Genomic DNA, 10,239 nt, shown 5'->3' with positions numbered 1-10,239 from the left:
CCCTCTGGATTAAACTGTTCCATAGGAAAAGTCAAGGTCATTCCAGGGAACTGATGCAGGAATGAACTCTGGGTCACTTCCCTCCTGGGACAGCAAAGAAATGATTTCACACAGTGCAGGTGTCCATGATGTCCAGCGCCTGAGGCTTTGAGGCGATGAGCGTTTCAGTAGTTATGACTTGAGATGAATGCGTGGCTTTTCCATGGAATGAGATCCCTACAGAATAAACCTGTCATTATTGCATCAGGAGGCAGATGCATGCTCTGCTCTTAAATCTGCAGGGTTTCTGGTGTATCAGGGACCTGGGATTTTTATTCAGCTCACATCTGTTCAGCATACAGTGCTGTGCTGGGCTGGTGCACGTACGATAGCTGGGGGCATGCCAAGCAAATAGGAGGTCTGTGCCACGAAGTGCTGACAGCACCAACCTGTGAATAATTTAGGCTGCGTTCCTTGACTCTTCTTGAACTCCTGAGTTGTCTTTCCTGGTAGCATCTCTCTCCCCTTTTTGCCCTGGCTGCACAAATATGCTCAATTAGGGTTAACTCAAGCTGAATCAAACTTCATGCCTTAGGTTGGAAATCTTCCCAGTCAACTCACCACAGCCACATAGCATGGTGGGAGACAAGGCGAGAGGGGAGATGAATGCTTTTCAGAGAAATGAATCCAAGGAAACTTTGTTCACTTTTATTTCTGCAGGAGATGATCCTCCAAAAGGAGATTTCCCTGTTCAGAAAAAATCCCCGGTGAGTGTTACAGCTGGTTTCCTTTTCTTTGCTTTCTGCTCAGCTTGCTCTAAACATTGCAAGATCTCTCTGTTCTTTCCTCTGTTGTGTTCTGGCTAGAGACAAACACCCTTTCTTGCAGAGAGTTGAAGTAATCCTCAACAACTCAAGGCAAAATCTCTCCACTAACCTGATTAAGTTAAGAAAGTGCAGCTTAAAGGAAAAAATGAACTGTCTGAATTTTTGGGAAAAATGGTGAAGGCTTTGATTGCTGCCTTTTTCCTGAGCACTATTTTCCTTGTGGGGAAGGACTTACATCTTTGGAGTGGGATGTTGTGCGTGGGAGAGAGGGAGCTGACCTGTGCATTTGCTTAGTTTGATGAAACCCACCAGGGAGGTGTCCCCAGATGCTGCAAAGCATGAGGAAGGGACAGGGACTGAGGACAGGCCGCCAATGTGCGTTACAGAGTACAACTGTAGCACCAGAGCCTCAGGTTTACAGCTCAGGCTCTGATTTAAAGACATATTCAGGAGATTCTTTTGTTCCCTTGCAGCTTTATTTGTGCAGGTTTTCAGAATAACTCTGGTTGAGTGCTTGACCCCTAAAAACTTTACACTGTATTGACTTCAGGGAGAACAGGGCTTGTATTGCACCTGCTTTGACTTGCTGGACAATATGTTAATACTTGCTCTTAAAGATCACAGTCGTGTCATTAACAAGCCAACTATTTAACTCTACATTTTAAGTTCTGCACAGATATTAACTATTGCATATCCAGGGCTCCTGGGAAACATTAATCTTTGTCCCATTTTGCAGCTAGTCAGCAGAAAGGAGAGACAAAACCAAATGTCTCCTGTAGCTGGCACTTGAAATGCCCTTTCTTTTTTTCCAAAGACAGACACTATCAACTTCCAGAGTAACTTTAAGAGCTCCATAATCCCGCGGGTCCCAGGCTTACAGTGGTAGCTCAACACAGCTGACTATCTGTGTGCTCATGAATCCAGGCTTTGCTGTGGCTCTCTGCTGAGCAAGGTCCTCCTTGCCGGCAGCAAGCAAACTGCATCTGACTCCCTGCATGGATGAAAGCTCCCCACTTTTGGATATCCAGGCAGGCCACAGGCAGGTCAGTGATACAGAGGAGAGAATCCATGAGGGTTTCTGCATGTCCTGATGTCATCTTATGACATAAAAGCCAGATGGAAGTGCCCCGGCTTGTAAGCCATTGCTCTGTATTTGTAAATGCTTAACCAGAGTCCTGTCTCAGGCAGTTGGGGAGATTTAGCTGGGAAAACACTGTCTCCCACTCTCCTTTCTCTGCTTGCCCCTGCTCATCTATAGCAGGTGCCCATCCCAGAGCAGTGGTGGCTGAAATGGGTCACTGCTAAGTTTTCTGTCAATGGAAGGTTGCAGCATAGCATGTGGTACCTTAAACCTGCTGCAGATAAATCCGTCAAGGCTCACGCACCGGGTGTGGAGGGGATAGTGCAGGCAGCAGTGTTCCCTACACATGCTCATCTGGCTTTGAACAGTCACACTCTGCATCTCCATCAAATGTGGCTGTTAAGTCTCAGGAGTACTGATAGTGAGATCTGTGAGAGAGGAAGAAAAATAACCCAATTTTACAATTTTATTTCCGAGTTCAGAAAACGCCTCCAAGAACCCACAAGACACATAATTTGCCTCTTATGGCTTTTCTTTATTGTGAAAAACTTGTTGGAGAAACGTATTCTGTGTGTGCAAATACCTGTGTGTTTGTACATTTACAGCTTATATATGCCACCGTTTTCAGGCTAGTCTAAAAGCAGGAGGCCTCAGTGTGGCTTCTAAGGGAGTCAGTCCGCTCTGTGTTGCAAGCCATATGCCATATGTGTTCTGAGTAAATAATAAATGAAATGGATAATTATATGTTTACTCTAGTAAAGGAAGGAGGCCAAGATTTTCTTAAGAAGAAAGCAGCCCATAACTAGCAAGAGAAAAATAGATATTTATAAAATTATTCTTTTTAAAAAATTACTGTTATTATATTCTTTTTATATAAAAAGCTCTGATAATAATATATATATATATTTATTAAAAAGAACAGAAATATTTGTCTTTAGAGATGCTGGATTAGGTAGTGGAAAACATTTGGTGTTCTTTGGATGGGTTTTTTGTGTGTTTTTGGTTTTTGTGGACAGCCAGTCTCTTCTCTTTTGTTGTTTTTGTATAGAGTTGAGCAAGGTAGCATCGTTAAGCTAGACTCTTCAAATTGTGATGCTATTGCTTTGGGAATCCAAATAAGCTCAGGTCTCTTGGTGGTGAAATAAACCTGAATAAACACATCTATTTTGGTATCTCCATTTGCATTAGAGACTCTGGGAAGAAATACAGGAATTCATTGTTTCTGACATGAGGCACAACAATGTATGCGAAGAGTTCACCTCACTTCACTGGCCCATACCATGGCTGCTTAAAACCATAAATGCAGCTGTTAATATCACACACACCACCCTCTCCACCCCCCCATCCCTCACCAAGTGCATGGCCAGTCCCTCTCCCACTAATTGGCAGAGCTGAGCAGTGCTGTGCAAACCCGCTTTCCCTGCTGCGAAGCAGTGGAGCTAAGCAGCTGGAAGCTGCTTAGCTTGGACCTCAGTGGGGTAGTAAGAGGGACAGAGGCCCATGCAAGGTCATGCCAAGGCTCATCTGTTTAAATGCCTTGTATTCCACTCAGAAACTGATGATTTTAACTGAAGTAAAGTCAGGTTCAGTGAAACAGCCGCCACGCTCAGACAGGCTTGATAGTGCCATCACTGTTTTGTTTAGTTTTGATTAATAAATTGAATTATCCACAGTTATGCTGGTGTTCCTGGAATATGAAATGGTTGCCATGCCTGAGGGAGTGCAGGACACAGGGCTGACACTCTGCTTCAGTGAACACAGTGGCACAGTTCAGTGGAAGTGAGGTGCAGAGACTGAGGGCAGTTGTTGCATGGGAGGGAGCAGCTTTGCACAGAAGCAGACAGTGGCTCCCTGGGGTCTGCCAACTGCTGAGGCAAGGTCTGGCACAAGGAGATGGAACAGTTTTGGGGCAGAGCAGTAGCTTTATGTGAAGTGTGTGAGAAAAGGCATTCAAAGTTGGTTTTGCATCTCGATGGGTTTTCACATTGCAGTGGAGAGAGGGCAGGACCCTTCTGCTGGAGATTCTGGAGCTACAAGCGTGGTGGGCTGCTGACAGCCCATGAATCCCCATGGCAGTCCTTACTGGGCCCATGTTGGTCAGGCTGACTCACTTAGAAGCCTCAACCAAAGCAAGATAGGTGTGGACTCCCCTCCCTCCTTTGAATCCAACCCACAGGTCAGTTAAGCAGCAGTGTGTGCCTACTTTTTTTTGGACTGAATGGCTCTCCATTGCCCAGACACCATGGGGATATGTTGCTGAAAAAAGGCTTTCACAGAGGTGGCATGTTCTTGTTTGTCTCCTGCAGAAACTCTGTGGCTCCAACTACCCCATAAGCATTGCCTTCATTGTGGTGAATGAGTTCTGCGAGCGCTTCTCCTACTATGGCATGAGAGGTATGTGGCCTGTGTCTGATGACCATCTTTCTCATCCTTGGCTTTCTGTACACATTGAACTGATGTTCCAGGGCTGTGCTGTACGGGGTCTCAGCTTTTCAAAGTAAAATGGCATTTTGAGATGCAGGTCTGAACAAATGTGCCCTAACATTGATGCGACACCTGCTCTGAGCAGAAGCTGGGACTAGAGAGCTCCAAATGTACCTTCTGGTACATTTTAAAAATCTGATTCTCTGTACCAGACCTGGTTTTCCAGTGTGTGGTGTCTTTTGTAGAATGCTTGGAAATTGAATCCTACAGGCATGAATTTGCAAATAGAAAATATGCATAAACAGAACTACAGGTTATAGTAAGATAAGCTAGAAAATATATTTTCCAGCAAAACATAACTGTTTATGTGCAAAGAAGGCCTGATATTCATATATCTCATTTTAGCTTTTCCTGCTTTAGAGATTATGAGAAACAGGTCTGAAAGCACAAATCTTTCCACAACAGTGCTCATACTTGCTAGACAAATCAGTGGTTTTCTTGCCACTGTGATCCTGCTTACCTGCAGAGATAAACACTAATCATCTGATGTGATTTGCTTGTTTCCTTTTAGCTGTCCTGACTCTATATTTCTTAAGCTTCTTCCACTGGGATGAGAATCTCTCCACCGCTGTGTACCATGCCTTTTCCGCACTGTGTTATTTCACACCCGTCATTGGAGCCATCATGGCAGACTCATGGCTGGGGAAATACAAGTAAGTGAAGGCGTCTCGCTCGTTTGTACAGCCTACATCTACACCATGCAGCCTGTGCAAGGGTGGTGCTGTGTATGCTCTGAGTTTTGAGCTACCTCAGAGTAGCTGAGGCAGTATGGCAAGCACATACCTGTGAAGATCAGCCCCTCTCTGTTAATAGATAAGCAGCTGATCTGTGATCCTCTTTCACAGAGGGGCCAATAGGCAACAACATTGGAACAAATTAAGTATCACAAGCATACTTCTTCTCTACTGTCCTCCCTACCCACCTTGAGGAAGCCAAGGTGTAGGGTGATTAACCTCCAGCTTGCCAAGTGGTGTTTCTGAGAGGAATTCAAAGGTGGTGATGAAGCAGTATCAACCTCTAGATTTTGCAGTTTCAGGTGGAATGTCACTAACTAAACTATACTTACACTTTCACCCGAGTTCACTTAAATCGTCTCCCTCGGCACACAAGTAGGTGAACTATCACCTAAGTCCAGCAGTCTTTGCTTCCACTGCTAAGTTGTGAAGTCATCATCTGCCTCAGAGTGGTAGCGAGCAGTTGGATATAGGACTTACTTTGCTTGGAACTGTATATTCATTATCTGAAGAGTCTTGGCTCTCAGAGTGCTGAAGTGCAGTTGAACCCTTCTCTCTAGGACTAAGTACATCTGGCAGAAAAGTCTCATCAGGAAAAAAACAGTTGCCATATATATTCCCACCAGAAAGTTCTTAAGGAGATATCAATGTTCTTTTTTCTTTGTGATCAATTTTAGTAATTTTACTGTCCCTTTGAATGAAAAAATATAACTGTGGGAGTTTATTAACTTCATTATTTAAGGTCACCTATCAATGTTCATTGGTACTTGAGGATATCTATCTAGCAACATGATGTTGTGAGAAAGTAAATCCTTATGCAGACTTTTGTGCACTTTCCCTGGAGTAATGCCTATGAATTAATGGGAAGTAGCTTTTGCTGTAGTAACTTGGCCAATACCAGGGACAGGATAACAGATTAGAGAGACGGTTAGGAATGATCTGATAGCTCTAAATTAGCTGCTGCAACTAAGGTTTGGATGCATCAAGGACCGCTTCGGTACTTAAAGCTCATAGGGCTTCTGTTGCCTCTGTCCTAGCGAGTCCTACCTTCCCTCTGTGCGTGTTTAGTGTGCACACAAATACATAGATGTCTTTTAATCCTGAAGGTGATGAAGGAATAGAATACACTCAAGAGCCTGATCCTACTCAGATTTCTTCTTCTCCCTCACCAAGACAGAGGAGGCAGAAAGATGAGCTCAGTCCTTCGCTGGCACTTGAGATCTAAACCAGACTTGCAATGGGGAAACCACACTCCTAATTTGGATGTGTTAGGTGGGTTGAATATGGGCAACAGTCCTTACAGGTGCCTTCAAGTTAAGGGATTCACTTAGATGCATGATATGAAATGCCAGTTATGCATAATCTGGAAATTGAATTGGACCTAACAGTACTCTTAGATTTGCAGCCTTCCATGCATGACAAGAGGGGGACATTTTTAGTTTGTTCTGTTCAGCAACACCTTTAAAGAAAGCAGGCCTTTAATCTGAACCCATTTGCTTATCTCTTTCGTCCAGTGCATTCAGTGTTGACACAAGAGAGTTATAGCTGCCTGCTATATCAGTGGTATGAACAAAACAATTCCTTGCATGTCTGCCAAGTAGACCTGCTGTATCAGGAAGTACAGGCACGCTGTTTTCAGACCATCTATCATTCAGCACCTTCAGTCATTGCTGTTTGCTTTCCTCACAGGACGATCATCTACCTCTCCATTGTGTATGTGATTGGCCATCTGATAAAGTCAGTCGGTGCCATTCCATCCCTGGGCAACCAGGCGGTTCATGTGTAAGTAGTTGTTGAAGCCACAGTGCTGTAGGTTGCAATGACAGTTGGTTTACCCAGGACTGACATCTGTTTCACCTCCATCAGGCCAGCAGTTTAGGGGCTGTGCATGAGTTGCTTTTATCAGGGAAGGATTTGGGGGTGTCTGAGTAAAAACAGAAGGATGGATCTAAAGTGAATGCATCAGTACGAACTGGAAACCACCAGAGACTTTAAGCCCTTTGAGATAGGGACCCCTGATCACCCTTCTCTGCTTTAACATACTACTGGAGCATGGTCTCCTCCATCCATCTGCCTGCACCAGGTTAATTCCTCCCACATTTCCTCATCAACATGGCTGCCCAGCTCAGCAATGTTCCCCTTTGTGCAGAAAAAACAAAACCAAAGAGGAGGGATTTTTCTCTTCTATAGGGTACAACCCTTGACAGAGTCACATGGAATCACAGAATGGTAGAGATTGGAAGGGACTTCTGGAGATCATCTAGTCCTGCTCCCCTGCTAAAAAAGGTCCACCTAGATCAGGTCTAGATCAGGTCTAGATTCTGAACTGATAGGCTTGTCATTCTTCCGTTGGCATGTCTGAAAACACCAAGCCGTTTTTGTCTGGGTGGTCACAGCTCTATAACTATGCACATACAGGCAGGAGCACATCTCATTTACAGAACAGTTTCCTTTGTCCCAGACCTGGCCAGTCCTGACACTCATGTTCCCTACAGACATAATCTGTCGAGCCAATGCTGGTATTTTATAGCAGCACTGGGAGGCAGAAAGCATCTAAGAATGAGCCTAATTCAAACAGTCTGTGCTCATCCAGGTTGGAAGGCCACAGGAAAAGGCACATTTTTTTGGGCCTTTCTTTTTCTGTCTTTTTTTTTTATTGATCTCTGCAACTTTTGTTCTCATATGAGTGAAAAGTAATCCCATGGATTTCTGATCTCTAGGAAGTCCATTGGGTCTCAGAATAGCAAGAAACTGCCAAAAGCAGCTTGGTTACTTGACTGGTACTGAATGCAGAGATGAGGATAATTAATTCGTTTTTCACACTTTTCTGGTTCATCCTCACTACCCATGTGCAAAAGACAATGATACCAGAGGAATCATGGTTGGGTGACACTAAAATATTCTTATAAGCACTGCAAAGGTTCTGCAATGGTGATATTTTTGTTCTTGCACAAAGGGTCCTGTCTATGGTTGGTCTGTTTTTGATCGCCCTTGGAACGGGAGGTATCAAGCCGTGTGTCTCTGCATTTGGTGGGGACCAGTTTGAAGAGGAACATGTAAGATTTCTTTTCTTTCCTAAAATCTACAGTGTTTGCTTACTTTCTCAGGCTATTTGTATGATCAAATCCCATTGTACTAGAATAAGGACTGATTTGTTAGGAAAAGCTGTAGTAAAATGTGAGGTAGAATGGTTTGCATAAAACTTGAGAAAATCTGGGTGATTCAGGAAGGGAAAATGACAGAACAGCAGGACTGATATTGGGAAGGAGAGGTCATAATTGCCTCAAATCACTTAAATGTTAATTGGGTGTCAAAATAGTTGGAAAATCCTGTACATGGAATTGTAGCCATTTCTGAACCAGCTTAACAGGAGTGATTATGCAGCAAATGAAAGAGAAAATGGTATCACCAGCCTATGCTTTCTTGGGAATTATTCCTCAAATCAGTCATAGTCTGTGTCTTAGACATTCAGAAAGAACAGAAGGAGATTCCATTCTTTTCAAAGTAACTTTGGTACTAAATCTACCCAGAGTGTTTTCTAGATATTACAGAACAGAAAATTTTGAAGAGTTGGGAAAATGTTTCTTTTTTTTGCTCTGTCTGTGCTCTGCATCCTGTGAATGACAGCCTGGTTGCTTTGTGTCTTCATTCTCTAGCATGAGGGCTTAACCCCTTACTTGCACTAATCTCCAACTCCCATTATGTAACACAGTGGTTCAACTGGGTATAAGGCAGTGCTTAAAGAAGCGAAGCAGGTCAGGAGGTACTAATCCTCAGGCAAAATGCATGATTTTCAGATTGACCTGAAATGAAACACTTGGATAGCACAAATAACACAAAATAACAATTTATTTTCTCTTAATGAAAGTATTCAAGTAAGCAGCTTCTGTACATGGCGTAAGTCCTCAAATACGTGGAAGGCCATTGCTACAAGAAAGAAAATGTTTTGGGATCTGTGATGAGCAGGCTTAAATTCAAGGAGGGTTATTTAGGATTGACTGATAGTAGCAAAAAAGTTCCAGAAATAGATCCAGAGAAGTATTGAAAAATATTAGGAACTTTGGGAGGCAGAAATTGCCATCAAAGGAGGCATTGAAGATGGACTTTTCTGTCAGGAAAGCCGCTGATCTTGGACAAGGGATGGGAGTCCGTAGGGCAGTTGGCAGTTTGTCTTTTGCAATGCTCCAGCACGTAGTCAGCATTTAATGAAGTAATAATACAGACTAGAACATTTATTTTAAAATTCTGGAAGACTTGTGCTTTCTGCACAAGAACTGTGTGATGCTGAAGTGATGAAGCTTATGGTTACTAAGGAGTAACAAAACATAGGATGTTTTATGGTCATCTATTCAAAGCAGCTCCTTCTGTGGGCATGTCCATCCTGTGCTGTCAGTTGGAGCTGATGCTTTAGAGGATGCAGAAGAGGGAGCAGAAATCATCTGGTGGTCCTTAGCCTTCCCTGTTGGCACAGCTCTGCCCAAAAGCAGGCTGGCAGTACAGCACATGTGCTCTGGGAATACGCTGTGTGCATGCCATCATGTGTGCATCCCAGCTTGCAGTGCCAATAGCTGTCCCAAAAGGATTCTAACAGGTGCTACAGCAGCCTTTTTAGAAGTGCTACTTCTATGAATATTAATGATTAATAATGTTTATCCAGCATCTTTCAATTACCACCTAATTACAGAATGATAATATGTACCACTTATCTTCAGAGTGTTTCATAGACTTCAGCTAATGAATCTCAGCACCCCAGTCAGGAACACACACATTATTATCCCAAACTTGCAAACACAGCTGAGTTACAGAGGAAAACGTGAATTACCTGTGGTTGTGTGGTCCTGTATCCATTCTGCAGCATTCAGACTGCACCTCTCAAACAAATTTATCAAATACTAAGGCTCAAACATTCATCTCTGTTGCCTTCAAGAAAAACTAATTTAGAGAAAGAAAACTGCAAAAAGCCTTTCGATAAGGACAATGTGTTCTGCTCTATTCATTCTTTTCAGAATGGAAAGTTTGGTATTTTACCATTTTGAAATGACTTAGCCTTTCAGAAGAAAAAAAAAAAAAGTTTTATACTATGTGATAGAAAATTTAAGTCTTCCAAATCAGAAAGAGAAGTTTTGATTTTGTA

The 10,239-nt window shown here is 43.1% G+C and overlaps 1 protein-coding gene across 1 annotated transcript in view; it reads left to right on the top strand.

The window, feature by feature from the left end:
* Window positions 1–614: 614 nt before the first annotated feature.
* SLC15A2 (solute carrier family 15 member 2) overlaps window positions 615–10,239 on the top strand; it is a 39,607-nt gene continuing 29,982 nt past the window's right edge. The window contains exons 1-5 of the mRNA XM_062004883.1: window positions 615–746; window positions 4,194–4,281; window positions 4,883–5,024; window positions 6,795–6,887; window positions 8,062–8,161. Coding sequence (XP_061860867.1) covers window positions 615–746; window positions 4,194–4,281; window positions 4,883–5,024; window positions 6,795–6,887; window positions 8,062–8,161 — 555 coding nt within the window. The remainder of the gene's footprint in view (window positions 747–4,193; window positions 4,282–4,882; window positions 5,025–6,794; window positions 6,888–8,061; window positions 8,162–10,239) is intronic.

The sequence above is a fragment of the Colius striatus genome, chromosome 11, assembly GCF_028858725.1.
Source record: "Colius striatus isolate bColStr4 chromosome 11, bColStr4.1.hap1, whole genome shotgun sequence".
NCBI lineage: Eukaryota > Metazoa > Chordata > Aves > Coliiformes > Coliidae > Colius > Colius striatus.
This window is presented reverse-complemented; position numbering and strand designations above follow the sequence as displayed.